Source organism: Spea bombifrons, chromosome 5, assembly GCF_027358695.1.
Source record: "Spea bombifrons isolate aSpeBom1 chromosome 5, aSpeBom1.2.pri, whole genome shotgun sequence".
NCBI lineage: Eukaryota > Metazoa > Chordata > Amphibia > Anura > Pelobatidae > Spea > Spea bombifrons.
The window spans coordinates 24578827-24600209 of record NC_071091.1 but is presented as its reverse complement, the minus strand read 5'-3'; the positions used below and the strand labels follow the sequence as shown (position 1 = coordinate 24600209).

Genomic DNA, 21383 nt, shown 5'->3' with positions numbered 1-21383 from the left:
GCGTATTGTTGAGCTATGCATATTTCACATATAATATGTTTATTCATGCATAATATAAACAAGTACTGCATGAACTAAACCTTAAATTATTTCTTAAAGGAACATTCAACCTAATTTTGTCTTCTGTTATTTCATTATAGTTTTAAAACTTGCCTCATTGCCCCCATCTTCCATATTTAATCGACTGCTTAGCCCCTTCCCTTTACTGGCCGCAGTGATGTACCATAGCTGTTTATGGTATGCTGGACCAGGCCACAAAGGGGAAAGTATGATTCATTTTCATGTTAAATGCATAATGGATTTACAACGAGACAAAATTGTCTTTTTTTTAACTAAGTAATGCATGCTCCATGCCTCTTTAGTTTAGACGTAGAGGTACCAGAAACACGGTAGGTGGTGTTTCTTAACAGAACATTGATTTTGCTGATTCAAAAAATAAAATAAAAAAGCGAGGGCATGATGTTTAATATTTTGTAAGATAAAAGTATTTGAGAACTAACTAAAAACATTGAAACCAATTGTTAAAAAAAAAAAAAAAATGGTCATGCCATAACATGTATCGCATTCTATGGGATGCAGTGGAGATCTCTGCTATCTCTTGGACATCACGGTTCTCATGCACTTTCAACGCTTTTATACAGGACCCCCAAAATGTGAAGACAGATATAGTAGGACAAATAATGTATGGTGCATATAATATACGAATAATGTATAGAGGCATATATATATACACCTCTAGATTGTGAGCCCTCTGTACCTAATATATCTGTTTGTCTTAGTCTGTCAGTTCTAATTTTGTCATATACCCTGATTATATGTATTTTGTATGAAGCGCTGCATATTTTGAAATAAAAGATTATATATATATATATATATATATATATATATATATATATATATATATATATATGGGTTTACCTTAAAAACAACCTTCAGAATAGCACATTTTATAATAAACAGAAGATTATGTATTTTTCTAATAGGTACAATAACTATGCTTTAAATCATGCCTTTTTTAATTGTGTATTATGGCTAATTGCAGTATCGGGATGCTCTGTGACAATACAATATTTTAATTGCCTTCCATTAAAAAAAGTTGCAGAGGCCTTTATGGACTGTAGTCCGTTTGCATGTTCACATACCATCTAGTAGTAGTTTAGTGCTATGATCTTTAAATGACCCCTTCATTCTTATCAGCTTACTGTGCTAAAAAAAAAAAGAGGAAAAACATAAAACCCAATTAGAAACAAAAAGTCATAGAAGATGTGAACATATTGTTTTCCCTAAATAACCAGATGTTCTTTCGGCTCCTGGAGGCAGTAAGGCCTAAGAATAAAAGGTTTGAAACTATTGTTTTAAGTTAACTGTGAATTCTAAAAATCTGCCTGTACCCTTTAGCAAATAAAATTCTAATAAAGCAATGTAAGCAAAGCAGTATTTTCTTTCTACAAATTCATATGCTCGTTTCATGGATTTTTAAAGTGTTAACCTTATCACAATGAGTAATACCTATACTGCTCTGCTAAATGTGTGCATCGCACATTAACATTTTAGATTAGCTACTAAGTACTAAACAAGTACTTTCCTTTAATTTTATGACGGTTTACATCTATAAAGATAGCCAGTAGTGGTTATAGCGGAAAATGTCTGAGGCATAAATTTTGTTTTCAGATCATTTGCACATAACCCTTTACATTCAACAGGAATGACAAGATAAGCGCCTTTCTCTGTATTTTGTCTTGAAAGTGTTATTTTGGATAGTTTTCTGTTTCTCATGAAAAGTTGATGAACTTCCCCATTGCTTTTTTTCTTGCTTATTTGCTTGAACATGATCCAGTTTTTGGAATAAAAGTAAATATTATACCAAAAGAAAAGAAATGTGGCACACAGAATATTGACAATACTCACAAAAACAAGCTAATTTCACATATATATATATATATATATATATATATATATATGTGTGTGTAAATATATATATATATATATATATATATATATATATATATATATATATATATATATATATATATAGTGCCATCATATTCCGTAGCACTGTACAATGGGTAGACAAGACATAACAATAGCAAGTAGCATATAACATAACAATTTGACTTACAGAAACAGGTGAGGAGGGCCCTGCTTTTATATATATATAATATATATCTTTACCAAAATTCTTACATCTGCTCAGTTTTTTAGTTTACCCCTGTGTTTTGACACCATTATCAACTTTATCTGGCAAGTATTTTCTGTGCTTACCAATCAACACACTTGCAATTTGTTTTACGTTTAAAAGGGCATGTATTTAAAAGTCAAGTTAATTACCAATATTAGTGTTTACAATAATGCTGTTAGAAGTGGGGTTTTTTTTGCTGTTAGTTTGTTTAAGGTTCAAGAAGGATAAACAATGCAATAAAAGTATAATGAATATACACATGCAGTCTGGGGCTTCATTACATAGATAAATGAATCAGCGTGATACTATATTCATTACAAGAAATTAGGCATACTTAGTATGATGAAGGAAAATTCAGTGTACAAGCCACAATATATGTTCATTAATAAACTACAACTACAGGGGTAGAGGAGAAAATACATTTTTAAATGAGTTTCTCAAAGTTCTAGATGGAAAAATAAGAGAAAATGTTGGAAGGTTTTAGAACACGTTGGTTTAATTAATACCATATGACCAAAATGTGTATTACTAAAGGGTTCAAGCTAAAACGAAATGTGATGTCAGAAGTGGCGTAGTCTAGCCTGGGGTAGGGGGCCGTGAAAAAAAAAAATTCTCCTTCAGCATATAATACTGTAATGTAAGGTTAGCATTCACAAAACCCGGCTTTATGTCATTTACTTCCAATAAATTTCCTTTGTCTGCAGACCTGGAGGCTGATTCTTCTTGGCAATGCTAATGAAGTCCGTTCCTCCATAGACTATCACCAGCCAGAGTGGATGGCAGTGTGATTAAGACTGACCCATTCCATTAGAGTATTTGTCTAGTAGATTGGACTAAGGTAACAGAGTTAGAATGCATAGAAATGGCTAATATGTAGCTCCCCAAAAACATTGTATTACAGTGTTATGAAAAAGGATTTACCCATTTCCTGTTTTTTCCCCCCAACCATAAAGGCAGTATGGATAAAAGATTATTACATCTTCCAGGTTAATTCCATTAAGAATCTCTTAGGCAAAGTATAGGAGAACATTCTCCGTTTTTACAGACTATGGGATACGTTTTCTACTGTATTCTTGGAGTCCTAAGTGAAAGGTGATACCTTTTATTGGGCCAACATACAAGAAGCTATAGAGAGGTATAAGCTCTCTGGACCTCAGATGTCTCTTCTTCAGATGGAATATCATTTTTTACATCTGAAGAAGAGACATCTGAGGTGTGCATCATTTTCTTTGCTGGTCCCGTAACATGTATCACCTTCAACCAAAAACTTTGTCTTCTCTTTGGTCAGTGCAGCTATATCCATTTTCTGATTGTTCACATAAAATGCAGATACTCTCGTGGATGCATAGATAATATTTCCATATACTGTTCCAGTAAGGTTTCCCAAAGAGAACAGATGTGTCAGCACATGTTTTTTTCCTCTATTTTATGAGCAGGGAGCAATTTACCCCTTTAACTAACTGCCTTGCGTTTACGCTGTGCTGTACATATGGTTTGTAGATACCGTTGCCTATTCAAAATTGCATAGTGTAATATGTTTGTGTAGCCTGATTATGTGAGTATTACTGCCACGTGGCTAAAACCTTTCCAGCCTTAGGATATATATTTATAGTTATGAATAGGATTCCTTTAAAAGCAGTTGGGACAAAAAATCATTTCCTCTAATCTATGGCTTTAAAATGTTATTTCTCCTGAAAAAATAGAATTACTACTGAGCAACAGCTGGTGAGTTATATGCTGTAAGGTTCATATGATTTGTGTAAGGGGAGCATCTACAAATGTAATCGGTATATCACTTCAGTTATATGATGATATCCACAGGGCTAGTCCTAGACCGGTGTCCCATCCACTTATTTTTATCTTTATTTTAATAGATAGCATGGTGAGCCTACAAGGAGTCTTAAGATTGTAAGTGTTTAAAACCAGGCACAAACCATATCTGCCAGATCACTATATATCAATAAATCGAATACAACATCTCCAGATTTAGATATAATACACAGTTTTTTTAATATACAGTCGTGTGAAAAAGAAAGTAACCCTCTTTGAGTTATATGGTTTTTCATATTAGGACGTAACAATGATCTGTTTCTTAGCAGATCTAAAAAAGTAGGTGAATACAACCTCAGATGAACAATTACACATATATTACACCGTGTCATGATTTATTCAATAAAAAAAAACCAAAATGGAGAAGCTGTGTGTGAAAACTCACCTTATGATTCAATAGCTTGTATAACCACCTTTAGCAGCAATAACTTGAAGTTCCTACACCTGATGATTTGATTTGATTTGCGACACGTTGTTGAATTGCAAGCACTGCGTTATCCACCTTTGCACGATTAAGGTTTAGATTTGTCATTAAATGAGGACTGATACTCTTGAAATGTGTTTTATTAGTTTATCACATCGTTGTGGAGGGATTTTAGCCCACTTCTCTTTACAACGTAGCTTCTGTTCATTGAGGTTTGTGGGCATTTTTTCAATGCACAACTCATGGTCCTGCCACAGCATTTCAACCGGGTTGAGGCCTGGACTTTGACTGGGCCATTGCAACTCCTTAATTCTCTTTTTTTGCAGCTATTCTGTTGTAGATTTGCTGGTATACTTGGGATCATTGTCCTGTTGCATGACAAAAATGTCAGTCATGCTTTAGCTATTGGACAGATGGCCTTACATTTGACTCTAGAATACTTTAGTATACATAGGAATTCACGGTCCACTCAATGACTGCAAGGTTCCCAGGTCCTGTGGAAATGGAATTGCTTCTCTAAGATCATTGCTGATGTCTTTCCTCCTTGGCATTGTGTTAACATACACCTAAATGCGCCAGTGAACTGCATATCTTGCCAGACACCTCCTTGGTTCAGGCCCACATTCAACTTTTTATTATTATTGTTGTTATTAATTTAACTGGGTGTTTTTAAGGTATTGTTCAAAAAGCAAGGTATTGCATTTAAAGAAGAAACTAATTTCAGGAACCAGTTTAATATTTCTTAATTTCTTAGCCTCATCTGGAATTCTTATTAGCATATGTACCCGCCTTGAACAAATGGCCAAAGAGGAATATGTTTGTTTATGGGACCTGGTTAAATGAGCAGCCTGAGCTTTACAATATTTTTTATTTGATGACTTTGTAGTGCAATAAATATCCACTTAAGTTATGAAGTTTCCAAAAATAATGTATTTTAATTATACACTTAAAAAATAAATATTTTCTATTCTTTATGAACACATTGTCAAACCCAGCAAACATTCTGAGCTCCCAGGGAAGAAATATCCATACCTGGGGACGCTTCTCCCATTCTCTGGGTCGGCCCTTGAATCCTTTGGGGGGTGGAAGCAGGATCCCCCGTAAATGGGGTTATGTCCCGCGACGTAAGAATGAACACCTACGTCATCAGCAGGAACGTCCACCGACATGGGTAGTCCTGGTCACATCCTGCAAAGGGAGCCCCGGGTAGCCAAGTTCCCAGGTATGGATATACCCCATTGAGCAATGCTGTGGAATATGATGGTAATATAAATCAATAAATAAATAATATTTATTGAAAAATTTGAGTCCCAAAGAGGGACCGTCCCTCCAAAACAGGGACACTTAACCAGTTATGAACCATGTGTATGAACCATGAGTAGCATGTGAACATACCTTGGATGTATAATAGAGAGGATAGAGTGTGGCTCATTTTTTTTTCTTAGAGAGTTAACGTGACATTATTTTAATATTTTCTGTGTTTCTGATCTGCAATTAGTGAACTAATGCATCTGCAGCCCATCTGTCTTTGCGCTGATCATTGTAACAAATATATATATTTTTTACATATATTAACTGTTTCTAATCACCATTGTTTGGTATCATGGGCAGAGCAAAAAATACACACATGCTGTACTAAGCTGTACTAAGAATCTAAATATGTGTGTGGCCATGTTAGCTGATGCAAAATTATGTGATATTACGTAGCCATATTGTAACACTTGTTTCTGCAATGCAATAACATTCCCCTACATATAGGTCCCCTTGCTGTGTTAAATGTATCTGAAAAAAGTTGCTATGTAGCATGCCTGCTCTAATTACTTTATAGTATGTTATACATAGTACTGTGATTAGCTCATTCTTTCACCTCCCCAACTTTACATATTTTTTTTTAAAAACCCACAAAGGCAGTAATATATATGTATTTTTTTTTTTACAAACCAGCTTGCTCTATAGCCTTTTATTCAGTTCTTAAATTGACACTGATAGTTGTGGTTATTCAAATGGTATGGCTAAACATAAGAAAATATACAGTGCAAAATCCTAGCACAATATATAATTATGTTCCTACAAATTAGCATTGATCATAATTGACGCTGATGCAGGCAGAAGGTTGTGACAGAAACACCTATGTGAACAGTAATCAAGGGCTTGTAGAGCAGAGTGAAAAGAAAATGTTGAAGTGCAGCATTTCGATGTGGATATGGCGAGTATTGTACAGCGTTGCAGAATAAAATGGGACTATATAAAACAATAATTATTAATAATAGCATTAGATTTCTATTGATAGCATGGGATTTGGAATGGGAAACTTACCCACATCTATTTCACTTGAAATGTGTTTTCTCTATTCTTCATAAAGAAAATTGGACAAACCTCATATAAACTCATGTAACTGTGTTTAGGCAGAGATCACACCATGGAGCAGGCATCCTAATATGGCTGCCGGCTACCATGCTAACAATATTAAAAACAAAGGAAAATGTCCATAACACTGAAAGATTTTTAAATGTGTGTTAATCTGTATTCTTTCCTAGATTCTTTAGAATGATTGCACCTAATCCCATTTTATATGTCACAGCATCGGAACTCTGTGCATTGCAGCGTTCCGTTTATGAGTAGTAGACACACACACATGATCAGTTATTAGGAAATTAAATCAAGCTTGAGATCACAGCCCGCTTTACCTTATGTATAAGTTTGACTCTGTCTTTTGTTATTTGAGTTTTTTATACCCCATACACTATTTAAATTATTTGTGTGTGTGTATCTATATATATATATATATATATATATATATATATATATATATATATATATATAATGTGATATAATATAATATTACTTGCTACCGAGAGTCAGCATGTTTTGTGTTCATACAGAAGTAGGGTCCCACTGGTGGTTCAATCCAACACAAATGCTCTAAAATAAGGATAAACTGACAAGGAGATTCACAGTCCTTTTCGTTCTAGAAAACCTTGTGTTAACAATAATTTGTCTTCATATGGATGAATATAAAAGCCTTAAAAAATACATGAATATATAAGTGTGGGCCATCAGTCATCATGTCATGTTTTATTTACTGAAATATGTTTCTCATTTTCCAGGCTGGTGTGTGCTGAAGAATGTGAGATACACTTTTTATTGTATAGCTTAATTTTTAAATACCATATAAGCTGAAATAAATTCATGCATTCCGTGGATTTGCCTTGGAGTTCTAAAACCAAGGACAGACGCTATACCTGAAGCTAAACATTTTTTTTTTACATTTTGTTTTCATGGCTCAGAATAAAATAAACTGTTAAATGTATAATCAGTTTAGATGGAACAGATAATTACTACATTTTAAAATAAAATAAGACCACACATACCACCACCAGACATATCAAATGCAGCTAAATTGTAAGTGCTAATATAGAAAAATATATCTGAAAATATCTGGAGAATAATGTTGGAAGTTTACTTTATTTGCTTAAAAAAAAAAAAACCAAGAACATTACCTTTAAATAATTGGCTATATATATATATATATATATATATATATATATATATATAAATATATATGGAAAAGTTCAGCAGTAACCAATGGAATGTTATTGTTCACAAAATGTATATATATCGGTAAATCTCAGTTCGGCATATCTAGTAGCGCTGTCAGAATTAACACATTTTTAGGTAGTAATTGCTATTGTTTGTTACAAAAACAAATATATGAAAGGTAATTAGTATTCCCCATATAGCTTTTAAAGAATCTATATTACTTTGCAAATGTGCTCTTTGGATTTGAGCGTCAAATGATAAAAACTTACTAGCCGCATGCTTGCCAATCTTTATAAAATGTATAATATTATATTTATAGAATATTAATAAAATATTCCCAGGAATATAAAATATTTATAAAGTAGGCTTGCAGCATGTCGGCCACTACTGATAGAACTGTGAACCCACTATCAGCTCTATTTACCTCTAAAAAGCATGTTTTGTCGAAATATGAGCATTATGTGGGTGCGATGGCGTTTATTTGGATGTTTCTAAGTGTTCATATTTTTTTTTCCCTATAATCAGCGATGGTTCTGGTGTTACACCGCAAGGTGGTCGAACACTGACGGTCTTCCGATCTGACACAACTGAAAAATCGGAGGATAAATTAGCATATTCATTTAGAAATATCACCAGCTTTAGCAGAATTAAGATGGATCTAACATCACAAAAGAGGCAAGGCTACAAGCTGTCTCTTTTATTTTTTGTTTTTAGAAATATTTGTTTAAATAAGGCTAATTTAGTTAATCCTTAACAGTTTTGTGGTAATTGCATCTATATCAGTTGTTTGTTCCAGGTTTAAAATACTGCAGATTTTTATGATCCAAAAACAGAAAGTAAAAATCTGTTTGCTTGGCACCAGAGAGACAAATATTTTCTGACAGTTTCACTTTGCATATAGTGTTAACTATTGCGATGAATCTTCATGACTTGCAGACATTTAGCATAAGACAGCTTATGTTCTGTTTCACAAAATCCCTTTTAGTGGTTGAGGTTTGCCCACCTGTCTCTGCGTAAAACACCTGCAAACATATGTTTGCGTAACCCTAATATGAATTTCCTTTTGGGGGCGGCGAATTTCCCCTAGAGATTTTTGCTTATAAACAGCTGAGTAATTCTGTATTCTAATGACTTTTGCTTTTCCCCTGGCGATACGACACTAACGTATTCTGTAAGCTAAGAATGCTGGTTTTCAAGATATGCTCAGTTTCCCATATTTTAGATTCTAAATGTAAATAATTTCATTTCTAAAAGCCAAATTTTAGAGCAACATCTTTTCTTCTGCAAGATTGTGTCTCTCAAGCAGCAAAGGTGGTACTGTGACATCAAAAATGTGCAAGTTGGTTTAGTGTCTTCCACTGGGATTTGTTTTTCTGATATATTCTTTAGTATATAGACACCTGGGAGAATTAGACATTTTAACACAGAAGCTTTAAGTTGCTTACAATTAGATTTAAATGCTTAGATTTTAGAAAAGAGCTCACTGTGGGACAGTGAAAATATTAACTCTTAGTGACGATGTTACAAAGACTTTCTAAGCCTGATAATTTTGTATGGTCTTCCAGGTTTTAACATGAAGGTCCTGTTGATTTTTCTTGTTACTGAAGATTTTTTTTCCCTTTTCACTATTTCTCCAAAACTGTAACATTTTAATACTTTTCTCTATACATTTTATGAAGTCGTTGTTCTTTATAATGTTCTGGTAGGACAATCTTGGTGTTGAGAGATAGAAAATTAAGTTATGTATGTGGGGGGGGGTAATATTGCGGACTTCATAAGTTCTGAGGGATAGGTTGTGGCACCCGGGGTCAGTGGGAAGCTACTTTTTTCAGTTCTATCATTCTAAGTTTCCTGGAACACAAGGTATAAGGAAATCATGTTTCATCCAGTACTGATCTCTCCGGCCCTTTCACACTGTCAAGTGTTCCTGAATGGATGGTGTCTGGATATGATGTCAAAATATGGACATTGCCACTGGAAGTGGCGAAAGGTAGTAGACATGGATTTTACAAAAACATAGGGCTAGGCAATGATGTCACAATACTTGTGTCTTCACATAGACACTACCTGTGAGGTGTGAAGAGAGTTCGAGTCATGTGTCCAAGCATTAACTCCGTACAGCTTAGCAGCTCTGAACTTAATGAATTTTAATAAAATATTGAAATCTTTTTTCCTGGTGAACTATTGAAAAATGTTACAAATCTGATCATTTAATTGAGGTTGAAATTTATTCACCATTTTCTGTATTGGTTTTTTTTGATAGTGTTACCTGACAAGAATAACTAAAAAAGGAGGCGAAAAGAACACTGACCTCTTATATTGTTCAGCTGTGTAATGGAGCAGATGTTCTGCTTATGGGCATGTGAGCGAAAATGTGTCTCTATATGCGATACAATAATTTTGTATAAAATAAGGCTGAGATTTGTTTTCCATGAAAGTTATTTGTAGCTTTGCCTTTAAAACTAAAACAACCTTTTCCTTCTATGCGTTATGTTTTTGGGGTGTTGCACTGGGGTGTAACTGAAGCTGGTGTACATTGTTGCGTGTTATAAATCAGCACACCTCTTAGCTTATGTTTTATGTTTAGAATATTAATGTATGCATCATTTGGGGTTTTTGTGCTTTAACATATTTAATTCCTAATGCTTTCTGCTTTTTTATACAACATCTTGGAAATCCAGTTCCAATATTTCAGCTTGCGAAATAAACTTTTTGTTTACCGCATTCATGGAAAATTATTTGGATAGATAAATATTCTCAGAGCATTCACACAGCCATACCTATTTTCAAAAAAATAAATGTAGTTGTTTAGTGCCTGTCAGATCGGAACATTTTGTTTTCCCCTTATATTTGGTGCCACTCTTTCTCTTCCCGCCATTTTTTTTCTTTCAGAAGATTTGTAAATATTTCCTGTTTGTGTGACATAAATATCCCTCCTCCCCCTCATAAAAGTGGTTTCAGTAGATTCCACTAGATCTCTTGGCTCTCGGGGCCCAGTTGCAGCCATACTGCAATCCCAATTTCTACGTCCTTTCTCCTGCATCCTATGTCAAACTTGTAATTGTCACACATTGTCACTACATAAAGCCTGGCCTTTGTTTTTTTTTTCTCTTCTTTACGTCTCAGATTTCCAAGATAAAATTTTCAGTTTTGCTCTCACATTTTCCATTATACCTTCAAAATTGCATTTCAAGTGCACTTTTTAATCTACCGGTACTGTAAACAGCTCATTTTAATACCTGCAAACCTCACAGGAATGTAAATTGCCCTGCCGAAGTAATACTTGCATCTTATTCATATATTCAGGTTGGATCATTATTCCTAATAATGGATGTAAGTACTTAGATGGCAGATCTGTGTTTCTCGTCCTGAATTGCTTGTCAATCCTTCGAAAACACATGTGCACCATATGATCTATCTCCTCATTGTTTTCAATAACACGGAGCTTAATCCTGCCTTTATTTTGTTAGAAGTAAAAGAGGTTAGATTCCTTGTGGTTTAAAAATACCTCAATATTGTGTATTTTTTTCACTTTGCGGAAATTGATGGCAACAATTTTGCCTCCATTAAGAGCTGGCCGTTTATTATTAATAGTATGGAAATATCTTTGGCTTGGAAATGTTCCAGGCTATTTCCAGCCAGCGTCTTTTCTTCATTCAGTTTCGGGCTACTGTTTTGTTTGCTCACATTCTGCTGCCTACAGGTAATATGCCAGCTCCTTCAGTGGAAATATATGAAATGTAACAAGTCAAGTCAACAATGCCACAATTGTCTTTGTACCAGCATCTCCACCTGCACTTTGTGCGAGCTATAATGAAGACTTTTCTAGGGTAATGGTCCCCTGTGACAGGATATTTCTAGTGCATGCGTTTTCTCGATAAATACCAGGTTTTATGTGATGAGCCAAACAACGTTTTCATTTTAAGGTGGCTCATTATTTAAATATAGAGTGAGAAAACATATTGGCTTCATTCAGTGTTTGGGCTTTTAGTGGTCTAAGTATGCCAAAGGTTCCCAAATATTAATAAATAATCGCATATTACTGACTACAGAGACAAAATAATGCAGTAGTAATGTGTGTGTGTGTATATATGTATACATATATATATATATATATATATATATATATATGTATACATATATATACACACACACACATATTTTACTTTTTAGCTTGATTAAAAACTGCTTGATTTTAGCTTGATTAAAAACTGCTTTGCTGTGTTATAACGCAGATTAATATCCTCCACAGGAAAAAGCGCTAAACCTTTTTGTAAGGGAAGCAAGTGTTACGGCAGAGATGACTAATTGTTCTTTACCAGTTGCGATCCCAATATTTGTGAGAGCCATAAACAGGGTACTTGGCACCGGGAGTGAGGTCAGAGATCACAGGCTGATGTCACATATTCTTCCAGAATCGGGGTGAAGCACAAGCAGGGGCATAGCTTCTGGGCAACTCATGTGCACCCCTCAATTTGCAGCCCCTGGGGCAGATGACCCTCTTACTTCATGGGAGTTACATCCCTGAATGAGGATGGTTTCCACAGCACTGATAAGTAGCAGTCCCTGAACAGTTTCTTATACCTACCTTGGTATAGTGGCCATTTTTTAGAGGGACATGTAAAGTGCCAATTTGTGGGATGTATAAACTCAGAGGACGAGTCTGGGCAGCACTTAACATGTGTTTGAGATCAGCATGTGCAAGTTTATGCAAGAAATTGCCAGTATGGCATAGCAAAAGACAGGTATTTATGGTAAAAAGCAGGTATGGGGAAGCCATCACACCCATGTCTCCTATTTATATTTGATTGTGCCCTTGTTATATTTACATTTACTGCACTACTATGATATATGTGGTAGAGGATTAAAATATTACCAGAATATTAGATTATTATTTGCTGTAAATAATGAGTTGGCTATTCTAGATTAAATTAATAGAACAGGAACAAGTTGACCTTATGGCTGGCAGATGTCTTGTGTTCTGGAAAATCCACCCTTCCTTTTAATTATGCTAAACCGTACAGAAAGGTTATTGGACTGTATGTAATGTCAATATTTATAATTTTTACATTCCACTAGTTTGGTATTGTTTATTATTTCACTATTTACTACTGTAATCCCACAATGAGAGGAGTGTTCAATCCACACATTTTATGAATAATTTTCTTATCATTCTCCACTCTAAATCCCACCACCATGCAATTGACTTTTCTGTTTCCATGGGAGTTCTCCAAGGTCATAGATCCACAAAACATGGCTTCAAGGATTATTAAAAATAATGCAATAATCATTTCCAAAATAATCAAATAATTTTAGTCCCACGGGTGCTTTTTCACAGAGTCATACCAGGTTCCTTTTGGGGACAGATGTGAAGTATATTTCTGCCTGTCCACGAGACTGTGTCTGATATGATCATGAATGGAACACCAGTGATGCCATAGATAATTTCATCACAAACCAAGAACAGGGAAGTCGCCCAGACAGCTGACAGCTTCAAGTTTAGTATGTCTAGTATTCACCACCTTCAATTGTTTTAATAATCCTGAGATATAGATACAAGACTGAAAAAATATAACCAAATGAACAACTTTAATTGCGAGCAATGTGTGAGGGTACATCACATAATCACATAATCTACCAAGGAAATGACCCATTTCCATACAATTCTTCCTAGCATAATCAGTCTGATGTACTAATGTATAATAGCTAACGCAATTCAAATAAATGTTTACAGTAAGCTTTATTTTGCAAATCCATGAAACTGTTTTCTATTCTAATATATCTTCCCAAACCAGTGGGTTAAAACACATCCAACCGAATATTTGTGGTTGGTTTTCTAAATCGTGACATTTAGTATGACACAGGTTAACTTTAACCTTGTTAAGTATCGTAGAATATAGTGTTTATTCATTGTGTTTTTATAATCTCCCAACCATCCCTTTTTTTGTAAATCAAATGTTTAGTTTTTGGGTTGTTTTTTTTTTAACCCAATGGAACCCATAGCTGATCAAACCTTTTGAGCAAACACATGCAGGCAAATAATTGCTTTGGAAACTTCTGCAACTTTCTTTCTTTTAACTTGATAAAAAAAACATGGTAATTCTTTGCAAACTGCACAGTTTAAACAAATGTGCTGGATTTGCCAAATTTCTGAATTTGCTAATGTTTTTATTCAATTTCAATCTGTAAACAGAATCCCTTAAATACTGTTGGATTTTTTAAATTGTGGATTAGCTGCAAGTAAAGAGTTTGTCTGTCATCTAGTGGCCATTGATTGTTTCTGCACTTGCCATATTATCAGATGCATTCTAATCTGTAATCAGTCAATAATGCTATTATTTACTCTGGAGTTCTCAGGTTTGCTTAATTATATGTAGATCTTCAAAATGAATGTGTGATTGATGTCTTAAAAGGTTCTTCTTTATTAAAGTTTAACTTGCTGTGCAATTCATAACTCAAAGGAAGTAACATGTTGGCTCTGGAAGATGAATACATTCTGTGATATGCCATTCTTTGAATTGTAGTGGTTTTTAAATGCTACATTTCTTGTAGGTATTAAGGTAAAGCTGTCTTCAACTCTTCTTGAATTCTGTTTTCTTCTTTGAAATTCTCCAGGCAGATATTTAATTAAAATAGAAGTCTCTGCCTTTGTGGGACTTACATTCTACTAAGGTGGTATCACGGTGTTGTTTTGGTGGCGGCAGCATCTGTTTGAAGAGTACCTAAACTATAGCATTGATAAGAAAAGTATAAACGTGTTTGACATTGGGTTTAAGGCCAATCAAGCTATAACAACTGAGCTCTTCAAGAAGCTGCTTCGAACCCCCTGTTTTATTTAGAATGTTGGTTCTCAACACATTCATGCAACCATGCACAAAGACTTTTCTTACGCAGCAGGCTTGTAAATGACTACTTTGTAAGTAAAGTCAGAGAGCACATTTTTAATCTTGCAGTTCATTTGTGTACATAATCACTTAATAGCATACAAGACAGTTGCATTATTTGCTGGAGTTTTCTCAAGCACAATATACAGATCTTCATTGATTGATTTGCTTCATTGGGAAAAGATGTAGGGATGAGAGGATCACTTTAAAAACAAGAATCACACTTGAGTATGAGTTTAACCCTACAAATAAGGTATCACCAACTTCAAAGAATCTTCCAAACTAATAGAGTGGTATCCATTTCCATGGTGTAATACATTAATACCAGATATACTTTTACATTTACCACAAAGCAGAGATTATAAAGCTAGTGAGACTGATTATCCCCTTAAGGACAATGGGCCGTCCCTAAACCCATTGAAAACAATGCATTTTGAGCCCGTACATGTACGGGCTTTGTCATCAAGGGGTTATGCATCAAGGTAGTGTCCTAATGTTCTGCTTTGTCTGAATATTGAATGTTTCTGTGTAGAGGAAGGCAGGCACCTCCTGATTCAGGGGACAAGTAAAGCCAAGTGGCACCATCGGCCCCTTGCCGCCCCGTTACTCACGCACACTCACTAACACACATAAACACTTACACACACATACCCACACTAACATACACTCTAACACATACACATTCATGCTCACACACATATATTTATTTTAACACAGCCTTATTACATACAGTCTGACTGTATACATGCATGCATACAAACAAACATATATAATACACACATTCGTACTGTGTACTCACTTACTCTCTCACTCACTCACCTCCTCCCTTACTCCCTCCCTCACCCACGTCCTCCCTTACTCCCTCCCTCACCCACGTCCTCCCTTACTCCCTCCCTCACCCACGTCCTCCCTTACTCCCTCCCTCACCCCTTACCTTTACCTTATGTGACACTGCTGTGTTTCCCGCCTCCCTAGGGGAGACCAAAATTCTCTACAAAGGGACCAGCCGTTTGGACCCCCTGTTTATGTAAGACATATGGGACTTGATTGACTTTTTGGGAAAACATAAAGATTGCATGCTACATTCGTATTTACTAATAAGCAGTTCAACTAACATGTTTGGCACATGTACCATCGTAACATTAACCCTTGTGTAATTAGGCTTTGCATTAAATACACTTGAAATCTTCTAGCTTCCTTAAAATTAATATAGTTATTGTTTCACAGTTTGATTTGAGCAACCCTCTCTACTTGTACTTTTCTTTTAACGTGAAAAAAACAGTATTGTGTGCCCTCTGGACCTTTTCATTGATTTGTACTACCCATATCCATGTGTAATGCATCTTGTCATTCAAGAAAGGAGACCACATAGAAAACCCATAATCGGATCCAAGAACGATTACAGCCAGGGTTAGCTCTTCAGTTACAGCTGTGATCCTTATACCTCCTAACTCTAGGTATTAGATTATTTATAGTAATACGTATAGTTAATCTGTGGAACTTCCTTTTCATGTTGAAGTGATGGACTTAGGCAACCATCAACTTGAATTCAAGATTAAAATGTATGCTTGTTCTTCCCGTAATGTAAAAGGTTATTTTTTTTTTATCACAGTAAGCTCTCAATACATAATGGCAGAAACAATTTTCTTTGTCTTTTTTGTTACAGAAAAACCCAAGACCAGTGAGCTATCAGTTTCAACAAAACTTAGACTACTACAGAGCACGGGGACTTGACCTGATGAACAGATCACGGTTAGTGCTATGGATCTTTTTTGTAATATCCAGAAGCAAAATTAGGTTTTTTTTGTCATTTAGTTTCTGCAAATGTCAGACATTTACATTGTTCTATTTATTCTGTAGTGCCACCACAAAGACTGCTCCTCTGAACATAAATAAAGTATCCAGCAGTTTGATTAATTTTGGACGGAAACTGATTGGCCCATCTATCACTACTGGAAGTGCAATGAATCCTATGACATCACAGCCAATCATCAGTAGAAGCGCTAATAGCAACAATATTGGATTTCCATCTGCAGCAGCCAGCCAATCAATGATACAGCCCAGTCCACACCACTTGCCACAGACTCAGCAGATGCAACAAACCCAGCGGATGATGAAGTCTGAGAGTATGCCGGTGCAGCTGAGTAAAGGTATCATTACATTACCATATTTATTTACTATAAGTCATGCCTGAATATATCAACCAAAGAGTATACAGTAGGCCATTGAAATACTATAATTTCATTTTTAAATGGAAATTAGTACATTAAGTGTAATATTCTTTAAGTTATTATTAAAGGACTAAATATAATTTCTTGCTAATGACATTTGCTTATAGGGACACTCTGGTGTCCAACGAAGCCCCTATGTAAGTGCTTTCATATGCTTTGTTGAAAGTTAAAAACAAAATGACTTACCTTAGAGAAAAACTTGAGCCTCCCACCCACCTCCTGTGGTCCAAAGATGCTTGTTACTGATTGACTGTTTGACGCAGCCAATCAGTGTCATGAAAGTGCTTCCATTGAATTTAGTGGGAACACTTTCCACGCATGCACACATGGGTCTCTTTAGTACTCTGCCCTCAGCATTCTCTGCGCTGGAAGTGACGGACAATAAGTATATCACATGCAAGGAGATGTGTTCAGCTGTCACATCTGCACAGAAAATAGCTGAGGGGTTGGCAATGCATTTGTTTTGCAAGGAGGTCACCACATAAATTTAAAGGGACCTCTAAGCTATCATATTCATTAATGAAACTACTATTTTTATTTGAATAACTCAATTCTTTGTTTCCATGTTGGATCACTGCCTTATTCAACATGTTGTTTGAAGATGATACTACCAAAAATAATATAGTGACTATTATCTGATTTTCATCTATACCATATAGTATTTTAGCCAAAAGGAAAAACAATACATTATCATGTGTCCTGGCTGTTGTCGCTAAAGTAGAACATGCCATGTTCTCTGGAATTTGAATGGATTGAATGGATAAACCATCTACTGATAATATTGTCACTCAGCAAAGCATGTGTATGGGAATTAAAAAAAAACAAATAACCATATAATATAACAAAAATTATTACATTATGGAAACTTGCCAATAACCACAAACGTTTCTCTCGTGGCCATTTTGAAGGTTTTATTAAAGTAGCAGTGCCCTGGGAATTGTGGAAACAAGTGGAACTGTACTAATCTAAGTTGGAGAGATGGCCATTGACACGTGTCATAACATCACAAAGAGGCTCTGGAGTAGACAGGGTCAAATACACATACACATCCAGAGAATTGAGAATTGATGAGTTTGCTAAGGTTGATTAATTTGACCAAGCTCTTCTTGCAACAGAAGCTTGCTAAGGATGGCCTTTCATAATGAATACTGTAGTGAGCGAAAGATCTGTCCTTAAAACTGGTTAGATCTATTCATTTGTATCAAATCAGAATTGTGTTTGTTTCATCTTCAAATTGCAGCAGATGTTATTTGTTGCATTGGAGTCTTGCTTTACCAAAATACCAATTGTATGATCAATTGTAATGTGGGCAAAAATATTCCAAATTGTTAACCTACAGCATTAAAAGCTAAAATAGACAGTAGTGCTTCTCCTTAATTCTTTTACCTAAAATACTTATACATGGAAACATCCAAGCTCCAGCTATCTGGAGCCCTCCCTTATCAAAATGCAGGTATGCGGTCCCGATGTCAGTGGGCATGGAGTGGGGTGTGTCGCAACACACCCCACTCCATAACCTCTTGATACCCAGGAGCACACAGGCAATAATATTACTGATTTTAATCTAGTTTTATCTCAGATACCAGGTCCTGTTTCTTTATCCATGTTTCTGCAAGAATTTTCCAAAACTCATATTTCTGAGTTTTTTTTTAAAGTTCATTGTTCTTCCACACTTGAAGCAGCTGGCAGAAATAACTTTAATAAGGCTGTAGTCATTTGATTTCAGGCAATATTTTTAAGCACCAGCTCTTAAAGTCTATCATCCTTAGTTGCGTGCTGCCTAAGGATTCACATTCCTGTTTAACAGGAACAACATTATGGCTTCTTGCTTTGCTGTCCAAAATGATACTGAGATTTAATTTGATAGACCAATAAACAAACAGATTCTTTCATAGAATCATACAAAAACCTGAACGCATTGCCGTAATAGCCACATCGTAGCCTGGAGACACTTTTATGGAAATGTAACAGAAACAATATTTCTAATCTTATCTCAAAATTTTATTTTTATTGACTGATTTGAAAAAAAGGAGCTTGCACAATATAAAATACAAATTACTGACTCTGTGTTTAATATGCAGATTTAAACAAATGATTAAGACCTGCTTTCTGTACATGTGGCTAACTGAGCCCTTCTAGGCAGGAATTCACAAATATTATGTAGTCGGCTGGGAGTAATGCAAGTAGCCAAGCAAGGTTTTATGCTTATTATCACTGACTCTGAGTGTGTGTACATTCTGGCTGCATTTATCCTTCTCATCAGTCAGTTGTATAAACTCTACCACTGCTATTATTTTTACTGTGGATTTCCTGCAAGTTTAATAGCAATGATTCTAGATCCTGGGTGGGGTAGATGGAGTTGTCCTGTTTGAAGTCACTACTCCCTCCTTTTACCTTTGCTCTCTGGAACATTCTGTGTGTAACAAACTAACAACCCTATGTGACCAATTCACCTGCACCTTCTCGCTGAAAATGAAACCTGGGTAACCTCATGTAATACTGCCTCCCCCACTGCTCTCTCCCCTATGGTGTCCTCCACCTCACTCACACTCCCAGACCTGATGGCAGAGGAGTGGTGATGTAGGCTTCCTACTCCTCCCAACATACACCTTTCAGCCTCTGCTTTATCACTCTCTTTCTCCTCATTTCATGCTATCTGGCTTTTAAATCCCATCTCTTTACACTTTGCTGTTGTATACCATTCCCGTGGCCCTGCTACTATCTTTCTTGACCACTTCCTCTCCTCCGATGTCCCCTCTGTCATCCCAGTAGACACCCCTTTGAGCCTGCAGCTTCCAAATTTCTTTCCATTGCCTCCTCTTTTGAACTCACACAACATACTAACTCCCTTACTCACGGTGATGGCCACGCCTTGGACCTGATTATTTCTAGGATGTGCTAACTTCTCTAATTCCCCTCCCCCTCTTTGACCACCCCTTCCTGTACTGGTCTCTCGCCTTGCCTCAGTCATCCTTGACTTCTCATTCACCCTCACGTCCTGTCTATTTAAAAAACTGCTGTCTCCATACATTGCATGCGTTTCTTCCTTTCTAACACAAAATGCCCCTAAGGCTCTTGTTCACCTTGACTATTACAACCCTGTCTTAGCTGGTCTCCCTCTTGCCCCTCTACAATCCACCATGAACGCTGCTGCCTTACTTATCTTCCTCTCCCATTGCTTTACTAACACCACTCCCCTCCATCAGTCTCTTCACTGGTTGCTCTTGCGCTTCAGAAGTCATTTCAAAATCCTGGCTCTTACTTTCAAAGCTTTTCATAGCGGTTCCCCTACTTATATCTCCTCAATCACTGACCAGTCTACTGTTCTGTATATTCTATATAATACTAGGGGAAAAAACTTACTCCTCTTCCAGGGAATCGCAGTTCCATGTCCTCAGGTTCCTACCTGCAGTCCTGACACCAATGTTAAGCAGACCATTCAAGCAATGTAGTTAACAGACGTGGTGGAAACAAATACAGTAGTAAAATATGACAGACTAAAGGTGGTACTGAGAATAGTTGAGTTTACTATTCATGTTCTTTTTCCTGACACCAAGTCCATTGTTTGAGAAGAATGACTATTAATGAACATATTCATGTGTACCATTTTTGTTTTTTATATCGTGTTCTGCCTTTCATCACAAATTGTTCGTGGTAATTAATGTCTAAGAAGAAAAAGCCATACTAACAGATTGTCGTCAATATGTAAGAAAGTCGTTATTTGCTTGACAATGACATCAGGATTGCGCATGATGTGAGCGTCCTGTTGATTTTTCAGTGCCAGTACATGTAATCAAGACGCGCCCAATACTTACTAAAGTTAATTAAAGACAGTGGAAAAAAGTATATATTGACATATGCGGCTTGACGTATGGCCATATAATTGCATGGTAATAAATGAAAGAGTAATTTGATGGATTGCAGATAGTTATGGACTGTGCTCTTCATGGAAAAATCAATAGTCTACCGGCACGATGAACATCAAGAGGCCAGTTTGTATGCAACCCCATCTGCAGATACTGTCTTCATTACTAATTTACCTGCCAATTCTGGACTATTTTTGGCATATTGCAACTAGCCGGGCAGAATCAGGGCATTCTGCTTATTTTATTGGTACTACACGTTTTCTTTAAAAAAAAAAAAAAAAAAAAAAAAAAAAGACAAAATTAAAACAAAATTAAAAATCCAGATAGTGTTTTCAGCTTAGGTAATGGTACAATGTCCTAAATGATTGCGTCTCACCTGTGTCAGATTTTGGCATGAGCAAATTTTCTTATAGAAATTATCTTTAGCTT

The 21383-nt window shown here is 35.8% G+C and overlaps 1 protein-coding gene across 1 annotated transcript in view; it reads left to right on the top strand.

Annotated features, from left to right (window-relative positions):
• TBC1D5 (TBC1 domain family member 5) overlaps positions 1-21383 on the top strand; it is a 239581-nt gene that overhangs the window by 179853 nt on the left and 38345 nt on the right. The window contains exons 16-17 of the mRNA XM_053465963.1: positions 16524-16609; positions 16718-17007. Of these exons, the coding sequence (XP_053321938.1) occupies positions 16524-16609; positions 16718-17007 (376 nt within the window). The remainder of the gene's footprint in view (positions 1-16523; positions 16610-16717; positions 17008-21383) is intronic.